This window comes from Terrapene carolina, unplaced genomic scaffold, assembly GCF_002925995.2.
Source record: "Terrapene carolina triunguis isolate 2854851 unplaced genomic scaffold, T_m_triunguis-2.0 Scaffold25, whole genome shotgun sequence".
Lineage (NCBI taxonomy): Eukaryota > Metazoa > Chordata > Testudines > Emydidae > Terrapene > Terrapene triunguis.
The window spans coordinates 5,681,722-5,709,020 of NW_020664376.1; the positions used below are offsets into that span (position 1 = coordinate 5,681,722).

Here is a 27,299-nt window from a genome sequence, read left to right on the forward strand (position 1 = left end):
AGCATTCACAGTTGCAGGGTTTTATGAACCACCACCTATTTTACAGAGCAGGGTGGGCATTGTAACCTTCTTTATCACACCAGCAAAACGGGAATGTCCCACAGCACGGCTGCAGCCAGGGCTTCCACATAATGTTATACAAAGAGAGCTGCTGTGGGACTGGAGTCAGCGTCTGGCGATGCTCCTGAACAGTTCTTGCTATTCTGCTTATTACTGTGTCAAACAGGGGCTCAGTGTGAGGTGATAGAGGTTTGGCCTCAGACGGGTCTCTCGAGAGATCAAAGAGTAAAGGGGGGTCATGATGGGTTACACCTTCCCCAAAACATGGGCAAATTCCTCTTCCATAACACGCTCCAGCACCCTCTGGATGGAATATTGGGGTCACATAATGAGCCTTCCACAGTGCACCACCTGGAAGGAGAGAAACCAGATATAGGGACCAAATGATGAGTATAACATAGCACTATAGTATTTGAGAGTGCTCCTTTAAGGAATACAAAGACATTTACCAATGAAAATATACAAGGTTACAAGGCTTCTTAAAATCCTTCAGAACAGATACTGATTTTGAAGGCACTAGACATTGTGGAGATGAAAACTTCTGTAGGATGGTACAGTACGTGTTTTTATTAAACTTCCGCTTACATCTTTTCTCTGTTGATTGCAAATAGTCCTTCGTAGTGGTGCACCTTCTGCTGGCATCAGACATCATTACAACTTCCATGCCAGTTTTGACTTGACAAGAACCTCAGGAGTCAATCCATAGATTCCACAGAACTTGGACCAAGCACAGACAACTTCACTGAGGTTATGTCTACACTACGCAGCTTTTAGCGACAAGCCGTGCTGCTAAAAGGCGCACAGTGTAGCTGCTCTTTGTTGGCTATCCTGCTGACAAAAATCTTCCACCCCCAACAAGCGGCATTAGCGTTGTCAGCAGGAGACCACTCCTGCCGGCAAAGCGCTGTTCACATTGGCACGTGTCGTCGGCAAAACTTTTGTCTTTTGGGGTGTGTGTTTTTTTTAAACACCTCTGAAAGACAAATTTTTTGTCATTCAGTTGCCAGTGTACTAAGTGGACTAAGTATTATTGCAAAAAAGCAATCAGTTAGGGTTGCTATGATGACTGCTCCTATGAGGAGAAAATATTTGCTAGAATTTGTATCCCTCATGGGGAGAGTGTCTATACTCACTGTCCTTTTGGTGCCATCGCACCGCGTGTAAGTATGACCCACAGTAGTGAAACATGAACTCGTGCTCTGACTGTTGAACTTTTCCTTGTAGTAAAGGCATCAGGTTCCGGCCATCAACTACCCTGATGTGATGGAAATAAGAGAAGTCACCAAACTGGGACAATAAATATTGTATTTATTACTCACTCTGCAGTAAAAAATTCTTAGTGCCACTGGCACTACATCTACAGATTGTTTACATGTTTATCTGTATATAATTTCCCTGCTGCACTTGTCCTACATTTAGAACAGCTATTAAAGAAGTTAAGCAAATACTGTAAATCCCTAAATAAAATGCTTTTTAAAACAAAAATTCAGACTTATCCCATTGAATAGTACACAAACAGTTTTTACAAAGACTTAGTTCTTATGGAAAACTAAGACCCCTATTCAGGAAAGCATCCCTAATGAGAACAGCACTTAAGCATGCTTTCCTGAATAGGGATGGATTTAATCACATAAGTGCATCCCTGAATTGGGGCCTAAATTAGTATTTAATAGTTTTCTTGTAATAACGCTGGCGAGTAATTTTTTCTCTCCTATGTATAAGCATTTCTAAAATGTATTTCACAAATGGTATCTAGGTAAATTTTTCCGATACTTTACTTTTCCCCTTTTCTCCTAGAGCAAAATTTTCAAAAGCAGCTAAGTGACTTAAGAGTCCCATTTTTAAGGCACTTAGGTGCTTTTGAAAATATTACCCCTGGCGTGTATATTTCTGACACTTCTGCAATTAGGAGCAGTGTGGCATTCGGGGGATGGCCTCCTCACTCACAGCTTTCACCACACTCTTGTGGCGGTGAGTGTGGGGATATTGAACAGTAGGGTTGAAATCCTAATCCCACTGAAGTCAGTGATAACTCTCTCATTGACCTCAAGGGGACTAGGATTTCACCCTAGAGTCTACTGCCTTTCACAATACCAGTATTCTGCTGGCAGATGGCTGCCTTTCAGTTGCTAAGGGACCACAGGGCATCCACTTTCTGGCAACGGAGTAGTCAAGCCTAAGTGATCAGGAGACTGCGATTACAAATGGCAATTCCATTCATTTTGCCAACTCCCCCCTCTGTTACATCCCTTGGGGTAAGGGCTGAGGCAGAGAGAGATGCTTTGGCCTCCTCCTCAGACAGGAGGGTCATGGGTGGGCAATATTTGTAGGACAGAGAGCACTGCACTTGGCAGATTAAGTATATGGAAAGTAGATTCTTGACTGCCTGATTCTCTGTCTGGTGATGTGAGAACACATCTAGGCCTCTATAGGAAGTATGCTGGGAGCTCTCCTCACAAGATTTATCTTGCTCAGGGAGAGAAGCACATTTCACAGAACATGGCTGCTAAAAAATGGGTTATAGCTGCACGGACCAATCGAAAGAGCTGCTCTTTTCTCATGGGGGCACAGCTAGAGAAAGTCTCTCCACTCCATCTAGCGCTTGTTGTGGGAGAGCAAACAGCAAGGAGAGACATGGATAGAAAAAACGCATGCTTTGGAAGATAAGATGTAAGGAGGAGGAAGGGCTACAGAGAGGGTTATGAGGAGACATTTATGGGTCTTTGTGGTGCGGGAGGGAGGAAAGCCTTCTACAGTTTCCACAGAGCCTAGCAGGAATTGTCGCAACCCCTATATGGAACTCAGTCCCTTCCCTCTCGTCGATTTCCACCACAAGCCTCACTACTCATAAGGGCCCATGTGGGGTCCATGTATGTCTGTTTGGCCCCTGCACTTCTATTACCCTAAGTGTTTTTAATTGGATATACGTCTACACTGCAACAAAACAACCAGGGCTGGCCCCTATCAGCTGATTCGGGCAAGCAGGACTCGGGCTGCAAAATTGCACTGTGATGCTGTATGACTGGAAAATGACTGTTTATATAATTAATATTGCCACTTGTTATGCAATTGCAACAAATCTTGTACAAAGTATGTCATGTAAGGTGTTAATGGAAAAGTTATGATTTGATGAGTAGGATTATTCTGTTTATACGCATGTATCATTTTGTATCTGAGGTTATGAATATTGGCTACACAGATCTATATTTCAATTGTGTTTGCTCCTGGGATAACACCCACAAGGCAGTTTACGTCCAGGCTAGCCAACACATTGTGAATGAACTATTCAAGTTGATGGCCCATTAAAAGAACACTTAATTCTCACAATGGGCCACAGAAAAAGCTTGTCCCCACCTGGTTAGCCCTCCTGTAGACACTTTAGCCAGAATACGGGTAATGGCTTCTATGAGTCATCAAAGCATGCAAGGGCATGTGACCCTGGACTCCATCTTGTGCCTGTAATTTTCCACAAAGTAAGACTGAGAGCAGTCCCTCAACAAGGACCCTGGAAGCATCTCCATTTTGCCTCTTTCCTGCTCTGATCTCTGGACTATGGATTTACACTAAAAGGAGCATTCCAACCAATGGACGGAGGACCTTCCAATCGTTTGGAAGTTACCAGAGACTTTACAAGCCAGCAGTCTGTAACATCACAGCTACAAACTTGATCCAAGAACTTTGCAATGTATGTATATGATTTCTTTGACTACTTTAACTCTCTCCTTCTTTTCTCTTATAAACAAACATTTATATATTAGATACTAAAGGATTGGCAACAGTGTGATTCTTGGGTAGGATCTGAGTTATATATTGATCTGGGTATGTGGCTGATCTCTTGGGATCAGAAGAACCCTTTGTTTAGTGAAATTGGTTTTCAATAACCACTCATCATAAAGGCTAGTGTCTGGATGGTGAAATAAGGGCTGGGATGCCTAAGGAGACTGCATTTTTTATTTCTTTTTAACCAGTGTGGTGAGACAGAAGTTTACTTTTGTCACTGGTTTGGAATATCTAATGATAGAATAACCACCAGCTTGGGGGTGAGTCCAGCCTATTTCTCAGCAGTTTGTCCTCAATCTGGTATTCTGAGATGTGACCCACTGAGGCATGGTGACATGCAATGTAAGCTTTTGGGCTTGGGCTAGAACCTGGGATCTGAGAATCAAGGGGGGAGGGTTTCAGAGCCCGGGGTCCATTCCATTTACACAACAATGTTATAGCCCCACAGTCTGGGCCCTGAGAGCCCAAGTCAGCTGACATGGGCCAGCTGTGGGTGTTTTATTGCAGTAGTAGACATACCCTTAATTAGTTCATTTCATACTCTCTGGGGTTTCCTTGTTCTGACAACTATCCTACCCCTATGCGCTACATGCTATAACCCATAGTAATATCGCACATTATGATTGTATAGCAGCAACATAAACCATCAAAGCCCATTGCTTAGTGCATACCACACTATGAATGTAAAGTTTAGCAAGAGCATAAGCAGCAATATTGTCATTACAGATATAGGGAGTGAATATATTTTGTTGTCTCCTTACCTGTCCTGGGGCACAATCCCTCCACCCAGGTGAGCCACTGTGGGATAAATGTCCATAAGGCTTGTAGGTTCATCAATAACTGTGTCAGCAGGAAAGACTCCTGGCCACCTAAGTATCCCTGGCACACGGATGCCTCCTTCCCAGCCTCCCATGCCTTTTCCACCTACAGCAAAGTGACATATAACAGTTATGACTCATTAACAGACATTAGACTTGTACATGAAATTAGAGACAGATGGCAGCAGCACATTGCTCATCCCTAAGGTTTAATTCCATGGTTAAGTTCTGATTTCATAAACTTCAAGAGGGATGCACAGAATCACTCAAAAAATAAAAATCAAACACACCCTCCAAAACTGGGAAGCTGTGTGTAATTAATGTCTTGACTTGCAGCGTGGGATAGATGGGAAAATGGGCAAGCAAGCTTTCAAATATGTGTTCTTCGGCAATAATTTTCTTTTTCCCCTCACATAGCTCCTCCTGCACTCAGCTGTTAGTCTAAATCCTTTTGTAGGGTCAGAATGGGGTGACAGGAAACTTTTGAGAGCCTACACCAAATAGCCCCATGGCCTAGCAAAAAGGGAGGGACTGTACACTCTCTGAGAACACATAAGACTGAAGGGTATGAAATACGTCTTAAACCGCATTTAAAGAGCCTCATCCCCCATTTTAATTCAGAGTCTAACATTTTCAAAAGTGACTCTTGCATGTAGGATTTAGTCACTTAGGGCGGGTCCACACTACCCGCCTAATTCGGCGGGTAGAGATCGATCTTCTGGGATCGATTTATCGCGTCTCATCTGGACGCGATAGATCGATCCCAGAAGCGCTCCCCCGTCGACAGTGGAACTCCTGCTCGCCGAGAGGAGGAAGCGCTGTCGACGGGGGAGCCTGCCTGCGCCGCGTGGACCCGAAGTAAGTACTTTTAGTTCGATATAGGAAAAGTCGACTTCAGCTACGCTATTCTCGTAGCTGAAGTTGCGTTTCCTATATCGATCCCCCGCCCCAGTGTGGACCAGCCCTTAGGCGTCTAAAACCTAAGTGCCTATTTCACTTTTGAAAATGAGATTTAGGCTCCAAAGTCACTTAGGTGGTTTTGAAAAAGTTACCCAAGAACTTCAAAACCAGAAACATGAATCTGAATAATACAAAAGCTATCATATACCCTTATTTGAACTTTCAGTCAAATGATTTTCCCTAACCACATAGTACACAGGAATCAGGCAGCTATAGAGAGAATAAGAATTCTACACAGATCAAGCATCAGGATGCTCAGACTGCCTACGTGCTGAAGAAAAGATGTGTATTGTGGCACAGTTGGGTACACCCAATATAGCCATCAGGTTTCCATGTCTTTTAGCTGCTCGCCATTGCAACCTTGTTTCCCCCTGCCCTCCAAATCCCATCAGACTCATTCACCAAATCTATAACGTACTGCTTCCATTCAATGGCAGCAATCAGAGCCAATTTACCGTCCAACTGCATGAGGAAGAGCCAGGAGCTAGCAAAAGTTCCTCCTTCCCCTCCCCGAAAACAGGCGAACTCTCCCTTTCAGTAGTACACAATTTCCACAGCTCAGGGAGTCACAGTTTCAACTCTTTGCCCCTGGCTGTGTAGTTGGCAAGTGCTACACTAAAAATCAGGCCAGGTTGCAAAATTAATACAAGCTGCAGTTTGAAAAATGAAAACATTTACATTCTTTCTGATTGGCATTTGTCTTGTTTAGAGTATACTGAAAGCAACAAAACCGTGCAGTGATTGCCTTCTCACTGTAAGGGACAGCACACTCCTCCTTTCCTTTTCTGTTCTGATTACCCACGTATCTGTGATTTCTGGGGCAAAATAAGTAACCATAATTGAATTTGTCTGACTGCATGGAAATCATTCACATTTACTGTCTAGTAGGAATGATTCCATAAAATGCCATTGAAGCTTGTGAATGTCAAGAGCTTGTGTACACAAAGAAGAAAGCTTTTTTAGGGACCACTTCTCCTTACTGTTTTCCCTCGCTCTCTACAAAAGATCAGTTAATAACTAATTTAATACAAATATTTTTCTCTTCCATGAAGTCTTCCATCCAAGGAACAAATATTGATTTACAGGCGTTATGCAAGCTTCACAATACTATTGTGAGACAGGCAAGTTTAATACCTTAATTTCAGAGAAACGAGATGCAGCACAGAGAGATTAAGTTTGCTGTCCATGGTTACACATGACAGCTGTGCTAGAACCAGGAATAGAAACCAACTCACATTGAACCCATCGGTGTTAGTCAAGCAAATTAATTTTCTATTGCATTTCTTAACTTAAAAGAAATCGTACCGTATTTCTTACCTTTATATATGCCATTCCAGCCACCTAGCTGAGTTTTTCCTTCTTGAGCCTCCAATTGTCCTCCATGGTCAGAGGCAAAATATGTGAATGTGTTGTTTTTCAAATCTTCCTTGTCAATAGCATCAAGAATTTTGCCTGTAAATTAAAAGAAAGACAGAAAAACAGTCAAAAGTTTGCTATGAATCAAACAAAAAGATCAAGATCTAATTAAAATGATTAGGGAACTAAAGCTTTGCAGAGCCCTTGCAGAAATCTTTAATAGCTTTTAAGACTCTAAAAGCTTGGTTGATATCAGTATTGCACCTTTTAAAATCCACTGATACATTTAAAGAAAATCTCTTTCATAAAGGACACTTACCCACCAACCAATCCATTTCTTCTACATTGTCTCCATATAAACCGTGTCTGCTCTTCCCGAGAAATTTCTCCGTGGTGAAAAGGGGTGTGTGAACATGTAAAAAGGAAACGAAGAGGAGGAATGGTCCATGCTTGTTTCTTAAAAAATTAAATGAATATTTTTTTTGTGCAATTTTAGAAAATTCTAGAAGCTTTCACATTCACACATGCACACACATAGATTATAACTAGAACCACAGTCATCCTGACATAATGCCATTGACCTCAATTTGGCTGGTCCACGGAGCATTGTCTCTCGTAATGTGCACAATAGATGACACTAGCTATTTTGGGGGGTAATGTCTCTCCCCAGAAGGGTTTGCATTACCAGGCACCAAACAGTACACTGTTACCCCGATATAACGCTGTCCTCGGGATCCAAAAAATCTTACCACGTTATAGGTGAAACCACGTTATATCGAACTTGCTTTGATCCGCCGGAGCGCACAGCCCCGCCCACCTGTAGCTCTGCTTTACCGCGTTATATCCGAATTCGTGTTATATCGGGTCACGTTATATCGGGGTAGCGGTGTATATATTTTCAAAACAATTGCCTTAGTGAGAACAATCCCAGAACCTCCTCACAAGAGGGCTTTACCTCAACACAAAATTTAGCTATTTTCCACTCCATAGTAAAGAGAAAGAGAGAGTGTTGCACCATGGAAGGCTGTAAACTGAGTGAAAGAAAAAAGAGGGACACATGATAATGGAACAGTTAGGCAGAAATTAATGTCAGACTTCAAGGTGTAAAACAGTTATCACATGTAGTCAGGAAGGGTAAATTTTTCAAAAACACCCCTATGACTTAGGCTTCTAACTCCAATTTTCAATGCAACTTAGGCACCTTTACTTACAAAAGTATTTAGATGCCTAAAGATGCAAATAGATGCCTAGAGGAATTTTCAAAAGTGCCTAAGTGAGTTAAGCATCTAACTGAGTGGTGGGCAAACTGCAGCCCGCGGGCCACATGCGGCCCATCAGGGTAATGTGATTGCGGTCCATGAGACATTTTGCTGATGTTGACCATCTGCAGGCCCGGCCCCCCGCAGCTCCCAGTGGCTGCAGTTCACCATTCCCAGCCAATGGGAGCTGCAGGAAGCAGCAGCCAGCACGTCCCTGCGGCCCGGTACTTCCTGCAGTCCCCATTGGCTGGGAATGGTGAACCGCGGCCACTGGGAGCTGCGGGGGGCCAGGCCTGCGGATGGTCAACGTCAGCAAAATGTCTCGCGGCCTGCAATCACATTACCCTGATGGGCCGCGTGCGGCCTGCGGGCTGAGGTTGCCCACCACTGACTAACTCCTACTGAAACTCTTTCACTGAAAGTCAGTAGGACACAGGATCCTAAGTGCCTATGCCACTTTTGAAAATGGGACTTAAGCGCTTTTGAAATTTTTACCTGAAGTTTTGTCTGCTATGTATAGCACAGTACAGTTATTTGGATGTCTCATGGGGCTTTTTGTAGTTTGTTCCCTTCCAGATGAGCACCAAAGGGGATGAGCTGCTGCACGAGGCAGGATACCTGACCAAATAGATCAAATGGTCAGATTTACTATGGTTAATTTGTCTATATTCTTATGTAAAAAAAATAAAGATGTCTGAAAGGGAGTGAGAGCAATATAAGCGAGAGAGAATAGCCTAGCAACCACTGTAGGAGAATTGCTGGATTATGTAGTGCTGGACCAGAAACAGCCCTCCATTAACAGAGATGGGGGGCTGGCAAGAGAGAAAGAGCAGCCTGAAAGCTAAAAGATGGGACAACAGGCTAGTAGGGGGGGTGGGGGGGGAAACAATAATGGAAACCTAAAAAATAAGTAATTGCCAAAGAGCATGTTTTATTTGCAGCAGTCTTGTGCTGTAATGGTGCCACTCTTCACTGGTACAGTGGAGAGTATAGACCATCAGGCTTCAGCCCATCACAAGCTCTCCATAAAAATTACTTATTCTCTCACTACAGCTTTTCAAAAGCATTTACGTGACTTTGGAGCATGCACCCCACCGATTTTCACTGGGACTTACGAGCCTAAATCACCTGGCACTTTTGAAAATCCCACCCATATGGGTCACCAAGATGGCCCCAATTCCGCAGTGACTTACACCTCAGATGATACCATGGACTTTGGCCCAGCAGTCTTTCATGATAAATATGAAGAGATAGATTTAGTTAGGAAAAAAAACTTTTAGAGTTTGTCTGATAGCTGGGGAAGCTACAGAGTGTTCTTTTGCAAATAATAAAAAAATTGAAAAATGAGGCCTTAGTCACATATGTCACCTGGTTAAAACCTCTCTTATTTGAAAAGCTCCAGGTAGTTGAAAAGATCCAGGATTGCTGAAATAAAGTCGAATCCTTGGTGTACTCATTTGTTGTCAATACTCAAAATGCTCTCCCCATTAACATGTCATTCATACTGGTACTCTTTTCTTGGCTCCAGAAACCAAGTCAGTGAGCATGTGTTTGTGGGCAGAAATTTCTTATGTGCTTCAAAAATATTTGAAAAAGAATTATCCAGAGACATTAACAGCTCCTGCAAAAAAACCCACTTGCACCAAGGATCTTAAAAACACTCCTGGGATCTTGTCTCCTTTAAGAAAAAAGGAAGGCCTTTAGTTACCTTTCAATAAATGAAACTGCTTCTTTAAGCACAAGGGCAGCCGTCCTTTCCAACTTCATAGGTTGTTCAGTAATGTCATAGTTCCTCATCAGGATACAGTTCCAATATCGCACAAATCCATAACTGGAGTACCAGGAAGTGAAAAAAAGTGAGCCAGCTAAGGCAAAGCAGGCAACTATTTTCCAGCTGGCGGAGATCAAGCCAGTAAGCTTTCCAATGGTAACTGTGAGCACAGCAAGGGCAATTATTTGAGTGTAAAGCCAGAGTTTGGCTTGAAGGGCTGCATCCAACTCGGGAGGTTTGTTTTTCTGACAGTTGTTTAGAAGAGTAAAAGGCATGCCATAAAAATAATCAAAACCATGGTTTGAAGGGTGGTGGCAGTGATCATTGAGGGCTTCACAGTTCATACCCTGATGCCACTTCCCTGAAAGTTAAATAAACAAAGAACGGCAATTGTTAGGGCTGGGATTTTCAAAGAAGCCTTAGGAGAGCTAAGTGCCCATTTAAATGGCAGTTGGGCACATAAATCCCCTAGGTTCCTTTGAAACTCACAGCCTAGAACATTAAAAAGCACTTGTAAAAGATGGAGTTAGCATGCCCTGCAATGCACATACCTGCTGTGCACGACCTGGAAGAAGAGCCATGGATTTCCCTGTGTTTGCAGTCTTTTATTGTGCTTGTCTTATCACAGGCCCTGAATCTAAAAAGGGATCTTCATAGGTGCAAGGATCCACCTGTGGTGAAATTCCAGTGAAGCCAGCAGAACTCCATATTGGCATAAGAGTTTTTGTGGACTCTGTAGGGGATCCTGGGGCCATAGACTAAGCTACCCAGGGAAGGGATTTGTTTTGTTAAAAATATTATTCTGCATCTATGCAGCCATATAAGCAATGAGTACTGAAACATACTGCAGGAAACACATGTATCAACATTTGTAAAATAATAGTTTTCCACAAATGTAGGCAACTGTAACTACACCTCTACCCCAATATAACGCGACCCGATATAACATGAATTCGGATATAACGCGGTAAGATTTTTTGGCTCCCGAGGACAGCGTTATATCGAGGTAGAGGTGTATAATAAATGTAAAGGTGAAAGGAATGCCACTAGTTTGCTATAATGTAACTCTTCCCCCAAAATGAATACCTGTTATTCTTTCAATTTTGGCATATGGCAATGTGCGATTATGTTTATATATATTTTATATATAACCCACAAAAAACTATGTTAAAAGAACATTTTTAAGATTGCAAAGGCAAGCACTAAAAAGTTATTCCTAAACAAAGAAACATTTCCTATGTCCAAGTGCATTTAAGAAGGTTTATAAATCCACATGCAATGGTCTATCTAAACTTAATTCCAAAATCCCTGTGCATTATAAGCCCCCTCTCCAAATAAGTCTTCTCATGTTGTCAGACCCATACCAGTATCCAATCCTCAGTGGGAGAAATGACTAATCTTTCATCTGTGTAAACCAGTATTACCTCCTAATCCCAAATTCTAACAGAAAATGCCTGATTTTCCTCTTGTTACAAATCCAAACAAAAAATATAAAAGATGAATTTGCAAGCATTGCAAACTTTTTTCTTGTTAACTTGATATGCACAAAGAATTGCTTCCAGTTTATACAATCTGAACACAGATTCTAGTAAGGGCATGTCTACACTGCAGCATAATCCTGGGCTCAGACTCAGGCTTGAGTCCAAATCCTCCTTCCATCTACATCCAAATCTCTCAGACTCGTGGTCAGACCTAGGGGCTTAGGACCTTCTGGAGCTGGAGGGTCCAAGCCTTTGTCAAGCCAGGACCCAGAGTTAGAACCCTATTGCTTTGCAGTGTAGACACATCCCTGGTTAACTCATGTCCTGTGAGTCCACCAAAAGTATCCTACAATTTCATGGACCGACTTCCTTTGCCTTCTCTATCCCAACAATCTCCAATCACCTCCAGTGAAAAACAGAAGCCACCCCTTTTGGCGAGCAGCAGCAGCTCATCAAGTCAGCATTAAACCTACCATTGTTTTCTGACCACCAAGCTACAAATACCATCAAAGAACCTTCTGTGTTTGCAACAGAAACTGAACAGAACAAGTCTTTTGCAAAGCGTGCTGCCTAATGATTACGGGAACACAGCCAGATTTTGGTGAATCTCTGGTGCGAGGCCAGTAAAACCGTAGATTTTAGTAAGACTACCTGGAATTATCCCACATATCAGCAGATCGCTAAAAAGCTTGCAGCATTGCAAATTTTCTGGACCGGTGAGCAAGGCAGGGAGAGATTAAGAGGCTGAAGAGCAAGTGCCGGAAGACCACAGACCAGAACTGCACCTCGGGTAACGCACCAGCCAAATGCCCATTTTATGAGGTGTTTGATCAAGTGCTGGGCACTGTGCCCAGCACGGAGCCAACTGTGCTGCACAACGACCTAGTCAGCCGAGATGGTGCCCTCCTGAATCCATCATGTGAAATTCTTCATGCAAAAGTTCTGGATCCACTGCTGGTCATCCCAGTTCTTCATGAAGATGAGATCCCACCAGTCTGTGCTTGTGACCCTGTGTCAAAAGCGCCGGTGTACGTGGGGGCAATCAGAGGCTATACCGAGTGTAGTGAGCAGCATCAGCCAGTGAGAGTCTACCATGCCTGGGTACTCTGCCTCCTCTGCTTCCTCCTGCTCCATCCTAAAATCAGTCAGGTGCCTTTGGTGGGTCAGAAAACGCCACCAAAATGTCCACCAGTGTCTCACAGAAGCTCTGCCCATTTCCTGACACAGGAGTGTAAGCACAAGCAAGGGAAGTTCTTCAAAAGGCGCCTCCTTCACGTTGCTGGCTCCAGTAGCTCAGAGCACACAAACCACAATGACTCCTCGGCAGGCTGTGTTGGCGGGCTGTACTTCCTCTAACATGCAGGGTGGACAGTCAAGTTTTCCCACAGTGCATCTTAGTCAAAGGGCTAGAGCAACCACATTTTGGGAGGGCGCTAGAGAGTCTGGGATATGGCTGGTTTGACTTGGGGATGTGTGCTGCAGTGTAGATGCCAGAGCCCCAGTTTCAAACCCAGATTAGAAAATTGTTAACATAGGGTTAAGAATCAGTGTAAATGCTCAAGCCCCAGGTTTTCAGCTCACTCAAGTTCCACTAACCCTGGGATTACCCTCAGACTGTAAACTCTTTGAGGCAGAGACTGGTTTTTTTTCTTTGTTTGCATAGGAATCCCTGGTCTATGACAGGACACAGGTGGTACTGAAATACTAATTATTATTAATAATAAGAAACTGCAACACAAATTCAAAACAGCATTTTGTACAGCATGACAATTATCATTGACAACACACACAGACCGTCCTATTCTAAAAAAAACCACCTACAGGACAAAAAAATATAGATCCATTTAAATATGCTAACTCGGGTGTAGGAACAGTCACACCATCTATCTTTTTGGGTGCTAAATGTTAAATAAAAGATAAATAGAACGGTTGACAGTAGAAAATTATTTTCGTCCAAAAATAATGTAAACAGGAGCCAGATATTCAAGATAACAGAATACAGCAGAGCTGGTGCAATATACTGTAAAGTACTGGGTGACATGAAAAATACACGCTGTTATTATAAAAGTTGTGTCAGTGATTAATTTTTAACTAATGCAACCCACTTGGCTCATCTCTCCTTAAGATAGTTCAATTGTTAATCTAATGCAGGAAATAAGTTACTCAATTTCTCTTAATTCTTTTATACTTGTCAACCAAAATTCTACAGTGACCATAATAGCTGTTTGGATGTCATAATACTGAAAATACTCTAGCATGATGCCCTGGTAAAAGGGCATATAGAAGCCCTCCCCACCTCAGCTAGAAGAGAAAGCCCTAAATTCAGCAAAAACTGTATTGTTCCTCCATCCGAGCAGGCCTCCCCATGATACAGCCCATTTTCTCAGGGCTAAATCATTTATCTAGTGCACAGCCTAAAGAGCAAATAGAGCTCTCAATGTTCTTAAAAATGAAGTTTGCAACTATGTTAATACTAAATTTGGTTGCTCCATTACCTCACTTTCGGGGGAGGGATAGCTCAGTGGTTCGAGCATTGACCTGCTAAACCTAGGGTTATGAGTTCAATCCTTGAGGGGGCCACTTAGGGATCTGGGGCAAAAATCACTACTTGGTCCTGCTAGTGAAGGCAGGGGGCTGGACTCGATGACCTTTCAAGGTCCCTTCCAGTTCTATGAAATAGATATATCTCCATATATTATTATTATTAATTTAAAAAAATGTGGGTTACCACATACTTGGGTATGTATTAACACCAGAACATTCTGAAAGGTTCACACGTCTCAAAAACTTTAGATCCAAGATGGCAAAGGTGGAATAGCACACTAAATCATATCAAAATTCACCTTGCGATCAAGTAAGGCAAGATGCGAGGAATCTTCCGTCAGTGTCAAGAAGCAGACAACTACCTGAAGAAGGATAATTTTAATTCACTGACAGAGCCAACGGCCAAAATTAAAGTGGTCACTGAGTTTGTACTGGGAGCTGTTAAGACGCCATTTTTTTCTTGCTGAGAAAATATCTGAGTTAAAAATAACCTTTACAGAGGAAAAAAATTGAAGGTAATGGTTAGCAAGTATGGAACAGTCCAGTGAAAGGGTGAAATTCATCTAAATGAATCAGCACAAAAATATTCTGATGAAAAATCAAAATATTCTCTTTTTTCATGATGATTCGTCAATAAGCAAATTCAAGTGATTTCATGTCCTAGGATTTTTTGGCATCTCTACTTGTGTGTCTATATACTCAAATTTTAATATTTGCTTTTATTCTGTGATCTGTAAATAAATAAATAAATAAATTCCTGGATTAGTCTTCAGACCTCTTCAGAAAAAAGCACCTGCTCTTCTCACCTAACATTAGGGGTTACAAAGGCAAACAGTACCAATGACTTGACTTCTAGGCTATACCATCAAACACTTAAATAGTACTTCACATTTTCAAATGCTACTTAATAATCCAGAGACAGAACAAGCTATTTCTGAACACGGCTGGGCTCACCTATCTATGAGTGGGGAACATATTATATTAGTCAGTTATGTACTACCTACTTGCTGTTAATTTCTATATCCCTTTCCCCCTGTAAAGCCAAATGAAATGTTTAAAGTCCTTCCTTTGTTGGATGTGTGTCTCTCTATATATATATCAACGGAAGCACTGACAGAGTTTTGTTAAGCTTTGGAAAAGCTCCTGGACCTAGTACAATGCTCAGTTGTTCTAACCATTGTAACCATGCCACTTCTTGTGACATTTTTTTACTTCTCCTATTTTATGCTCCATTGGGTTCAGATGATTAAATGTCCAATAGTAATGTTAGCTCTTTGGGCTGGGGACTGTCTTTTCATTATGTGTGGGTAAAGCAGCTACCACATTAGGGCCACAAGCCCCAACTGGGAGTTTCTAGGTCTTACCACACTACAAATATTAAACAGTACTAGTTTGTTACAATATAGGATGAGTGTAACATCATCATAAATATCAGAGAGGCAGTGTTTCCTAATGGATAGAGTACTGGATGGTGACTCAGAAAATCTAGGTTCTATTCCTGGCTCTGCCACAGGCCTGCTGGGTGACCTTGGGCAAGTCCTGTGCCTCAGTTTCTCCATTTGTCAAATGGAGATAATAATACGGACCTACTTTGTAAAGCACTTTGAGATCTACTGATGAAAAGCACTACATAAGAGCTAGATGATCACGATGGTCCCTTCTGGCCTCCAAGTCTATAAGGCAGGGGTCGGCAACCTTTCAGAAGTGGTGTGCTGAGTCTTCATTTATTCACTCTAATTTAAGGTTTCGCGTGCTGGTAATACATTTTAACATTTTTAGAAGGTCTCTTTCTATAAGTCTATATTATATAACTAAACTATTGTATGTAAAGTAAACAAGGTTTTCAAAATGTTTAAGAAGCGTCATTTAAAATTAAATTAAAATGCTGATCTTACGCCACCAGCCTGCTCAGCTCGCTGCCAGCCTGGGGTTCTGTTCACCTAGGCTGGCAGAGGGCTGATCAGGGCCTGCGTCCGGGACCCCAGACCTGGGGGGGGGGTGTTTCAGGGGTCAGGGCAGAAGTCTGGTGTGTGTGTGTGGGGGGGTTCAGAGATCAGGACAGAGGGCTTGGGGCTGTGGGGGGTTCAGGGCAGAAGGCTGGGGGTGTGTTGGGTTCAGGGCAGAAGGCTGGGGGTATGGGGGGGGTGCAGGGCAGAAGGCTGAGTGTGTGGGGAGGTTCAGGGCAGAGGGCTGGGGGGTGTGGGGGGTGCAGGGCAGAAGGCTGGGTATGTGTTGGGTGGGGAGGTTCAGGGCAGAGGGCTGGGGGGTGCAGGGCAGAAGGCTGGGTGTGTGTTGGGTGTGGAGGGTTCAGGGCAGAAGGCTGGGGGTATGGGGGAGTTCAGGGCAGAGGGATGGGTGTGTGTTGGGGTGGGGGGGTGCAGGGCAGAAGGCTGGGGTGCTCGGCTCGTGGGGGTGCTCCCAGCCCCCTGCCCTGAGTGGCTCAGGGCAGGGGGCTGAAAGGGATATGCCCTGTTCCACCCCCTTCCCCCAGGCTCTGTCCCTACCTCTGTCTGCGTCCTCTACGGAACTGTGTGCACGCTGCCGCTCTTCCCCCTCCCCCTCACTAGGGCCATCAGCTGATTAGCCAGGGATGGAGAGGAGGTGGGGCAGTAAAGCACCACGCTGGGGGAAGAAGCGGGGGAGGGGGGGACGCTTGGCTGCTGCAGAACCAAGCTTCTGCCTCCTGACCCCGCAGGGGAGAGCGGTGGGCATGGGGGACTGAGTGGGGCTGGGGGCCGGGACTGCGGCAGGGAGCTGCGTACCACTCAAAATCGGCTTGCGTGCCGTGTTTGGCACGCGTGCTGTAGGTTGCTGACCCCTGCTATAAGGTATTATTACTACTATTATTAATATAGACACCTGCATTTATTAATTAGTTATTTTTTTCACTGCTCAGGAGCTACACATGTGTGACTGACAGACAGTTGAGAGAAAATAAAAACCCAAACAGTCTCCCAAAAATCATTCCTGTGCCAACTCATAATAAAACATATTCCTACATACCTATAAGTCCCGTGGTGTAACCCTGCTGACGCAGCACCTTGGCAAAAGTGGTTTCATTTACAGGAAGTCCTCCTGACCCAGCATTCCACTGCAGGGCACGATACCCATTACTGGAAGCCATGCCTGCAGTACATAACAAAATACACCTAGTCATTTTCTGCTTGATTTTTCATTGTTTTCATTGCTTAGGCCACACTCCTGCCAAGATTTAAGCAGGGTTAGGTAATATCTTTTATTGGACCAACTTCGGTTGGTGAGTGAGACAGAAGAGCTCTGTGTTAGCTCAAAAGCTTGTTTCTCTCACCAATGGAAGTTGGTCCAATGAAAGTTATTACCTCATTCACCTTGTCTCTCTAATGTACTGGGACCAACACAGCTATAACTACACTGCATAGAAGATTTATGCATGTACTTAACTTTGAAACTAGTGGAACTATTCATGGAGCATAAAGTACAGCCACATAAGTCTTGCAGGATCAAGGCCATAAGAATAAAAAGTAGAAGTCCCAAATTGTTTATATACTAATGTACGTATTTGCACCACACTCATTATTGCGGTATCAAAGCACTTCAATGAGTCAAGGACAAAGCAAGACAATATTTTACAATAAACAAATAATATTTGGCACTGTTTTTTGCATCGGAGAGGAGGGATGGCCCATGCTTTAGGGCATTAACCTGGGAATTGGGAAGCCTGGGTTCCACTCCCTGCTCTGTCACTGACAGCTCTATCTAGTACCATGTGACTTGCAGAATTGCTAAGATTGTACTTATAGCTAAGAAAAGGGGGGGAGGTGGAGGGGAAGTGATCCGGGGAAATAACAAACCGGTTAGTTTGTCCTCAGTAGTATACAAGGCTTTATAACAAATTGTGAAGGACAGAATAATTAAATTAAAGGAGGTAAATGATAAAGGGGATGTAATGCAACAAAGGTTTGCCAAAGATAGATCATGCAAGTCTCACCTGATTTTTAGAGAAAATGACTGATTTTTAGATAAAGGAAGTGCAGTAGATCTAATATACTTGGACTTCAGTAAACCATTTGACATGGTACCACATGAGAAATTTTTAGTTAAATTAGGGAAGGTGGGGATCAGTATGAACATTGTAAGGTGGATGAGGAATTGTCTAAAAGGGGAGAAGGCATCAGGTTGTGCTAAAAGGTGAATTATTGGACCAGAGGGAGGTTACTAGTGGAGTTCCTCAAGGATCAGTCTTGGGACCAATCTTATTCAATATTTTTATTAATGACCTTGGTACAAAAAAGTAGAAGTGTGCTAATGATGATCATTTGCTGATGATACATAGTTGGGACATTGGACAGAGTGGGCCAGGGCTCTGAGGTGGCACCAAGCATTCTCTCTCTCAGGTGTGTGGCTGGCTGGTTCTTGCTCACATGCTAAGAGACAAAACGATACTATATGAGTAGTTGGGAAGGAAGTTTCTCCCAGTCAGATTGGCAGTGACCTTGGGGGGTTTTCACCTTCTTCTGCAGCATGTGGGTCACCTGCCAGAATTTTCTGGGTATATCTCACTCAATTTTTTTCATATCACTGCAGGGACCCCAGGCACTGGTGCACTTTGTCCCTCTTTATTCTCTGCCTGCAACACATAATAGTCTCCTGTGGGCTGTAATCCTTTGGCCTAATTTCAGTTGTTGGGTTTACTCTGCGGGTGCTGGGTGGTGTTGGTGGCCTGTGATACACAGGAGCTCAGACGAGGTCGTCCCTTCTGGCCTTAGTCTTGTTTTGCCTCAGTTCCCCTATCTGGGTAATACTTTCCTACATTGAAGGTTGCAAGACACTCAGTAATGCCTTGCACTAATGGGGCCAGATAGATCTCTGAGTCTCAAAATTCATCACAAACATCAATTAAGCCTCATGACACCCTTGTGAGGCAGATAAATATTATCCTCATACTGCAGGAAGGAATGAAACCCAGTCCCTAGGCTTTAAACACAAAAGTATACTTATCTCCTCCATGTCTTTGGCTTACACAAGTTTAGGCAAGCTAAGACCAATGTCAAATCTGCATACCACACAGTTTATAACTCTCACATATTTTGTGCTAGTGTTCACATTTATATCAGCTTAAAAGGCACTTCTATAGTTCTGTAGTTAGAAGGCCTGCAAATGACATATGAGTATATGATAAAGACATGACCACTCAAAACAGCACAGGGAGATCAAGTTCTTCCTCAAGAGACTGCCAGGACTACAAAGAACAATTAGCTGTCAACAATATCTTGAAAAGCTAAAAGTTAACATATTTGATCTCTTTATAGTGTCAGAGCACAACTAGAGTCTATAAAATAGCTGATATTCTCATCTGATAACAGCCATTTGCTCCCTTGCAATGTTGACCTAAAATAAAATAATTTCTCTATTTTTGTATAATTTTGTCATCTTCCACTCCATTCAGAAATTATTATGGTATGTCAATCACCCACTGAAAAAGATTTTAAATAAATGGGAAGGGTTTTCACAACTGTCACAGCTTGACCATTGCTCATTAGGTTTTCCCTTCGTCCATAGCTTTCAAGCTCAGCAGAACACTAAAAAGTGGACATAGCATACTCTGTAAAAGTTAAGGATGTGAAGAATCTCATTTTACATAGGCATCTTTTCAATCCTACTGTAATACACTTAAATGCGACTCTCACTTTTCTCATATAGTTATGCTGAAGGTTTGTAAAATGATGTTAACCCCCCCACCCCCAAAAGTTCATTGTTTACCAAAAGTTACCATCGGAATCTGAGATACCAGCAATAGAGTATTTTCTGCTACTTAGGATAGAAAATTACTGCAGTATTTTCTATTTCACTATTTGAGGACTGTTTGGTAGATGTTGACTTGTTACTGATGACCTCCAGAGCTCAGCTGTTTACATAGACAGCATTGTATCACTAAAAATGTGCCCAACCTGATCTGATGGGGTATCTGCCAGTCAGGAAAGCTGCTCTGCTTGGGGTACAAAGTGGAGCTGCAGCAATGTGCTGAGTAAGTTTCACCCCTTCCTTGGCCAGCCGGTCAATATTAGGGGTCCTACAAAGAACAAACAAGAGAGGCATATGTTAACACAAGTAGGTAGCAAGTTGAAGGATACATACATGAAACTTATTACAAGATAAATCAAAACTAACTCAGCTTTCAAATGGTTTCCCTGGAAGCATTGCTCTTTTATGCTATATGTACTTCAAGAATGTGTTTGGTACAGTGCTGAGGAGCCTTTCACCACTAGAGAACTAGGACCAAATTCATCCCTGAAGTAACTCCACTGCTTTGAATGAGTTACCACAGGTATAAATCTGGCCACTGGTTTCAAATATAGCTTAATCTGCAAAACTGAAACTACTGCAATTATACGTGTAAGTGGGATGATGAACATAGAAGGGATTTCCCATTCAAATGCTTACAGTAGAACCTCAGAGTTACGGACACCCCGGGAATGGAGGTTGTCTGTAACTCTGAAATGTTCGTAACTCTGAACAAAGTGCAGTTCGGCTCCAGTTCCAGCAGCTGACACGCCAAGCCAGGTTCCGGCAGCAGCTGAACCCCCTCCTCAGTGCCTGCAGCTCCCTGCAGGGAGCTTCTTTCCCTGGGTCGGACTGCAACTTCATCCCCCTCCCAGCCAGGGGAGGGGTGTGTGAAAACAGCACCCCCCTCCCAGCTGGGGGAAGGGGGAAGATGTGAAAGCAGTGCAGACCCTAGTGCTGCGCTTGCTCTGCTGGCTGCCTTGGGCTGGCAGCCCCAGCATCTTCACTCTTAGATATAAGTGGCTGCCCCGCGTGTGAGGGTTGGGGTGGGGTGAGTTGAGGACAGGCATCCCAGATGTGCCTACCTTTAAGATGCAATACAGGCACAGTACAGTATTTGTTTTCTCTCTTTTTCTTTTGTCTCCACTGCTGCCTGATTGGTTTCTTCTGGTTTCACATGGTGTCCAGTTGACCAGTCAGTCTATAACTCTAGTGTTCGTATCTTTAAGGTTCTACTGTATGTCACTTTTAGCAGCCATTTTATAATGCTATATTTTGAAGTTCACTGAACCAAAATCTCCTATCAGGTATGTGGAGCTTTTGTGAGCCAAGCAGTTACTGTTCAGTGTTGACACTACAGATTATATATGGCAGCATATAATAATATAGTTACACAATGATATTTTTATAAGGTTCTAACTCTCCCAGGCGGTAGGACTGCAGCAGTAGTAGGAGGGAAACAGGCCTTCCAGACCTTCCTACCTCCATCAATGGCATATCTGGACAACGGGGACAGGAAGTCTACAGTGCTCCTTTCTGCAACCTCGGCACCGCCATGTGAGGAAAGAGGCCCCCCTACCACCTCTCTTGGATCGCCTCTAAAAAAGATGGTGCTTCTTCAGGAGGAACACGCCCTTCTGCTGCTGCTACACACCCAGGCTGACTGGGAGAGTACAGGCCTTGTGGGCCATCCCTCATGAGGAAATTAGCGAGTGCCAGCCCACAGGATCCCACCCACAGTGGGTGGAGGCCTCATGTGCCCGGAGAAAGGAGTGAGAAAATGGATGAGGGTTGGAGGAAAAGCATAGCACAGAAAGACCAAGGTTTATAGATAAAAAAAGTAGAAGTGGGTAAAGGGTAAGATATATGTAGAGATAGACAAGGGGTAAACAATAATGATACAAGAAGTAGTCAGAGGTTAATGGACAGAAAATAAAAGAAATATGAAGTGGGTTCTAGCCCACAAAAGCTTATGCCCAAATAAATTTGTTAGTCTCTAAGGTGCCACAAGGACTCCTCATTGTTTTTGCTGAGACAGACTAACACGGCTACCACTCTGAAACCAGAAAATAAAAGAAATTCAGATCAAGTGGAAATAATAATGTTGCTTCCTTCCCCATTTCTTTTTTTATTGTTTATGTAGGCCCTAATCCCACAAATGCATACACATGGGCTTAGCTATATGTGAGCTGGCCCCATTGACTACAAGAAGACTACTCATATGCATCAAGTTAAGTACATGCGTGAGTGTTTGAAAGACTGCGGACTTGGACTGTAAAGTCCTTGGGGCTGGAGCTTCTCTTCTTTTATGCCTGTAAAACATGTAGCCTACTTGAAAAAATTAAACACATACATATAGTAATGAGAGAGCCTTTACCTTATGGTATTGTTTCCATAGCAACCTATGTCTCCAATCCCAAGATCATCTGCCATTATCAGTAAAATATTGGGTTTAGAATCCACAGCCACACTCATTTCACATGTCTTTGGAAATATGCATAATGCCAGCAGAGCAGTCAGGTAGCTCCTGAAATATAGTAAAACAACTTAAGTTGTTACCCATATGAACCACTGTACTGTTCACAAGGGAAATGCTAATATGATTCAAGGTTTGAATTAACTTAGGACAAAACGTAGCCCCTGCCTCCACGGCCGAGGAGAGTGTTGCTGGCAGCGGGTCTGCTGCATGAGGAAGTGGGGAACTAGATACAGGGGTGGGTGTAGAGCAGGGGTGAAAGTAACTTAAATGACTTACCAGTACGCAGGGCGGCCGGGGTCCTGGGCAAGGTGGGGGGTGGGTGGCTCTGGGCCCCCAGAAGGGGCAGAGCCTCGGGCAGACGGGGCAGGGCTGGGGCCAAAATCCCCCAGCCAGACCTTCAGCACTGCCCAGCCCGTGCCTATTTAAAGGGCCCGGGGCTCCAGCCACAGGCACGGTAGCAGCGGCGTTGTCCGGGAGCCCTGGGGCTCCGGCCGCTGGTGCGGTAGCGGTAGCCAGGAACTCGACCCTTTAAATCGCCACCGGAGCCCCGGGGTAGTGGCGGCGGGGGCCGGGAGCCCGGGGCCCTTTTAAATCACGGGGCCCCGGGGCAGCTGCCTCAATCAGCGGCCCTGCCAGTACGATCGACACTTTCTTACTGGTATGCTGTACCGGACCATACCAGCTTACTTTCACCTCTGGTGTACAGCTAAACTCCACAGGGCCCGCTGTGAACAGGAGGCAGCAGGGCAGCAGCTCCATTGTTGTGTGTACCCTCCCATCTGTTCCTCTCTTCCACGTACTGGTGTCTCTGACCCCAAGTAGGTTACTCTAGTCATTGGGCTGCCTTTGTGGAGGAGCTCTGCAAAAGTCTCCCACTAGGGGCCTGTATGGGTATGAGGATTCCTTATCCCATTTACCTGACTTTCATGCTGGCCACAGGATTATAGTCTGAGGGTAAAATTTTCAAAACACAAGAACTAGGGGGTCACCAAATGAAATTAATAGGCAGCAGGTTTAAAATAAACAAAAGGAAGTATTTTTTCACACAACGCACAGTCAACCTGTGGAACTCCTTGTCAGAGGATGTCGTGAAGGCCAAGACTACAACAGGATTCAAAAAAGCACTAGATAAGTTCATGGAGGGTAGGTCCATCAATGGTTATTAGCCAGGATGGGAAGGGATGGTGTCCCTAGCCTCTGTTTGCCAGAATCTGGGAATGGGTGACAGGGGATGGATCACTTGATGATTACCTGTTCTGTTCATACCCTCTGGGGCACCTGGCATTGGCCTCTGTCGGAAGACAGGATACTGGGCTAGATGGACCTTTGGTGTGACCCAGTATGACTGTTCTTATGTTCAAAATTGACTTAAGCTCCTAAATCCCATTTTTTCACACTTTCTATTATACTAAGTATGTCTGTCTTGAACAGGGTCAGCTCTTGAAGAGTTCTCAGCTGCTCCAAATGTCAGTTAAAGATTACATTCCTTGAGCCTGACCCCACATTTCTCTCTCTACCAAAGTCCCTGGTGAGGGAATCAGTAATTTTGCTGGAGTAAGGACAGAAGCAGGTCCATAGTACTGCACGAGAAAAGAGTCTCCCAATATCAATCCAGTTCTAAGCCTTTAGCTTTTAAAGGATTGCTGTCAAGTTGTTTATTCCAAAAATATGATGTATGGAAAGAATAGCTGTCACCTCACAAACAAGCTGGAAACAAAAACATAGTTAGAAACAATTCAATGGTATAAAAGATTAATCTGCTTCATACTGCAAATAAGGAACATGCAGCTGCAGCCACTGAATTGTTTGAGAGCAAAGTTCTTGCCCTTATGCAATTGTTTATTAATAATTTGTGGCTTTGTATTGTCATGTGAGAAACTTGGGTCTGGACGCAACTTTGAGAATTCCACATACTCATATTACTTGTCCTCAGGAAGGGAGGCTGCTGATCACAGTGCAGTTGAGGATAGTTCTTAAAAGTTACACCATGTTGTACTGGTATTATGAACTCCCGCAAAAAGTGATACGGTAATAGCCATGCAAGGTAATGGAGGGTAATACATTATACCGGAGGAAAAATAACAGCCCCTAGGAGGACAGGTTAATTCATGCAGGCATTTTTTTGTCTAAAATGAACAGACAGGAATAACTCTCCCTTCTCTCCTACTACTAAAATCAAGGCAGTATGATTTTATAAAAGCTGTTTTTATTAATATCTACAAGTGTCCTAGCCCTTAATGTTTGCACATCACAACCCTCTAAATATTTGTCCATGACACTGGAGTTATCAACCCAAAGTAAATTCCTGCTCAGGGTAATTGAATTTTGCTGCCTAATGTATGGAACAAGGGCATTGCGAGATCTAATTACTTATTGTTGGAGTAGGCTAGGGTAAAAAGGAAATGTGGAAGTGGAATGTACGATGTGCAACAATATTTTTATTGTTCATTCATCCACAGCATGCATAACCACTCATCTTTCTTAAAGAACATATGTGGTGTCAAAACATTACCATATCCTCTTTTAATAAAAACCCAAACTGTCCCTTCTAGTTAATTTAGGGTGAGAGATGGCTTGATTTTACAGGGACAGTCCCGATATTTGGGACTTTTTCTTATATAGGCACCTATTACCCCCAACGCCGGCCCAATTTTTCACACTTGCTATCTGCTCACCCTAAGTTAATTCCAAGTGGAATGAAGCCTACATGAGAGATTGGAATCCTGCATTGCTTGTCTAATCACAAGTGAGGAACTGATCAATCTAGAAATGTGTACAAAAGGTTGAAGGAATAGGCTCCACAAACAAAAGGAAGAGACTAGGAGAGAAAAAAAAAAGTATTTTAACATAATGGAATTTTACAGGGAAAATTACAACACATGCAGAATTTCAGGGCAAGCATAGCTGCAAGATTCATCTGGATCTGCATCGCTTGGTAAGCTGGGCCCATTTTAAAGCAAAAGCATTTTAATACAGCCAAATACATACCAAAGTTATACATTTGGGAACAAGGAATGCCGGCCGGGCAATTGTGTCTTGGAAGGCAGTGACTGTGAAAAGGATTTAGAGATCATAGTGCACAAGCAACTGAACATGAGCTCCAGTGCGATACTGTGGATATACAAAAAGGGGAGTAGGAGTACGGAGGTGATTTTACTTTTGCATACAGCATTAGTGAGATCAACACTAGAATACTGCACATAGTTCTGGTGTCCACATTGTAAAAAGGATGTTGAAAAACCAGAGAGAGTGCAGAAAAGATTACACTGATTCAAGGGCTGGAGAAAATATGACAGTGAGAGCCTTAAAAAGAGCTCAATCTGTTTAGCTTATCAAAAACAAGATCGAGAGGTGATTTGATTACAGTGCATGCATACCTTCATGGAGAAAATACTAGGTACTAAATGGCTCTTTTATCTAGCAGAGAACAGAATAACAAGAACCAATGGCTGGATGCAGAAGCCTGACAAATTCAAATAAGAAATAAGGAGCATATTTTTAACAGTGGCTGATTAACCATTGGAACAAACTACCAAGGGAAGAGGTCATGAAATTATGATGATGTCTTTCTGGCAGATATGCTTTAGCTTTACATAAATTATACTTTACATAAGCACAAGTAATTGGCCTCAATACAGTGATAACTGGGTGAAATGTAACAGCCTGTCATACACAGGAGGTCTGACTACATGACTGAATAGTGCCTGCTGGCCCTAAACTTTATTAATCTATAAACCTGCAGATTTTCCTTCAGATGGGACGGTAGGAAAAGAGAAGGGAAAAAAATCAGTGATAGAAACAAATGAGATGTATGAGGAAAATAGGGCAGGTAAGAGCAAACTAATCAGAGAAGTACTACAGATCACATGAAATATATCTAGTGTGCAAAACTCTCAGATACACCAGTATAAATGCACAGTAAGTCCACTGATGGCGAAATTGAAAGCAAACTTTTCCCCAGTGTATCTGTGCTTCCCACCATCCCGCAAATCCAACTGGAAAGAGCTGAGTTTGTAGAGATCAAAGAAGGAAAGAGGAGAGGAAATAGGGATGAATTGCTATTTTCCTTTCTTAACACTGCTTACATGTTGTTTTCCACTGTTTATGACACAGTGTGCTAGGTCTGAAGGCAGCAGTTCTGATTAAGCAGACGATTGGAGACAAGGGCAGATAGGAGCTAGCAGAGAAGAGACATAAGAACATAAGAATGGCCATACTGGGTCAGACCAAAGGTCATCCAGCCCAGTGTCCTGTCTGCCGACAGCGGCCAATGCCGGGTGCCCCAGAGGGAGTGAACTTAACAGGCAATGATCAAGTGATCTCTCTCCTGCAATTTGACTTGAAAGCCAGACAAAAGTCAAGAAAAACAGACTTTTACTGCCTAGGGTTAACTATTTTGAAACAGCCTGTAAATAAAATTCTGCATTAAAACAGAATATGTCTCAAAAATACCTGGGAGCCTGTGCAGAGGGCACAAAGAATACAAAGCTCTGACCATGTTCCAGAGGATCTGGACCTACACACCTTCTGGACAAAGGAAAGGTCTCCGAATGCGACCCTTTGGTACAAGTGGCAGAACACTGCTGGCCGACCCCCATCTGAAAGCCAGATTCCTGCACTGCAAATCCGGAAGCAGGAACCCTGAGAAAGGGAGCCCTGGCAAAGCTAATGTTATATAGGCCAGAGAGGGAATGAAGGCAAATTAGAATCTTCCTTAAAAAGTGTAAACTTCTCTAAGGGACTGAGGGAAAATTCATCTCTGGAGAAAAAGCGTGGAGCACATTTTTAAAAGCAGAGGCTGTTTAGCTTTTTCATTCTGCAGACCACGGTGAGAGAGAGAGATCCTGTCTCTGCTCTCTCCCACAAGTACTGCCACTCAAGTTTCAACCCTGGGGTGCTTGGTTCTTAAAAGGGACAGATTTTCAAAAGCACAGCTCCCATTGTTCTCAAAGATCAGTTGGGTACTAAGCCCTTTGGAAAATCTGGCCGAAAGTGTTTCATCCTCTGTGACATCAGGAATGGCTGCACAGA

At 43.3% G+C, this 27,299-nt stretch overlaps 2 protein-coding genes across 5 annotated transcripts in view; both read right to left on the reverse strand.

Moving 5' to 3' along the window:
• LOC112113623 (arylsulfatase D-like) overlaps positions 1–27,299 on the reverse strand; it is a 56,219-nt gene continuing 28,920 nt past the window's right edge. Inside the window, exon 12 of one of the 2 annotated variants that reach the window (XM_026650494.1) lies at positions 1–66. In XM_026650494.1, the coding sequence (XP_026506279.1) occupies positions 41–66 (26 nt within the window). In that variant the 3' untranslated portion in view covers positions 1–40. Of the gene's footprint in view, positions 67–22,243; positions 22,317–27,299 lie in introns of those variants that run through there. The other variant, XM_026650496.1, reaches the window with a different exon arrangement.
• LOC112113622 (arylsulfatase D-like) lies at positions 16–27,269 on the reverse strand. 3 transcript variants are annotated; one of them, XM_024209972.2, is made up of 10 exons: positions 26,793–27,269; positions 22,167–22,316; positions 19,957–20,078; positions 17,033–17,155; positions 9,942–10,365; positions 7,294–7,430; positions 6,936–7,070; positions 4,602–4,764; positions 1,194–1,315; positions 16–411 (listed from the first exon to the last, which is right to left on the reverse strand). In XM_024209972.2, exons 1-10 carry the CDS (start codon positions 26,864–26,866, stop codon positions 41–43), a joined length of 1,821 nt encoding a protein of 606 aa, XP_024065740.2. In that variant the 5' UTR covers positions 26,867–27,269; the 3' UTR covers positions 16–40. The 3 variants fall into 3 exon arrangements, with proteins under 3 accessions (XP_024065740.2, XP_024065739.2, XP_024065741.2); XM_024209971.2 differs by having other exon boundaries at positions 26,721–27,269; XM_024209973.2 differs by lacking the exon at positions 1,194–1,315 and having other exon boundaries at positions 212–411; positions 26,721–27,269.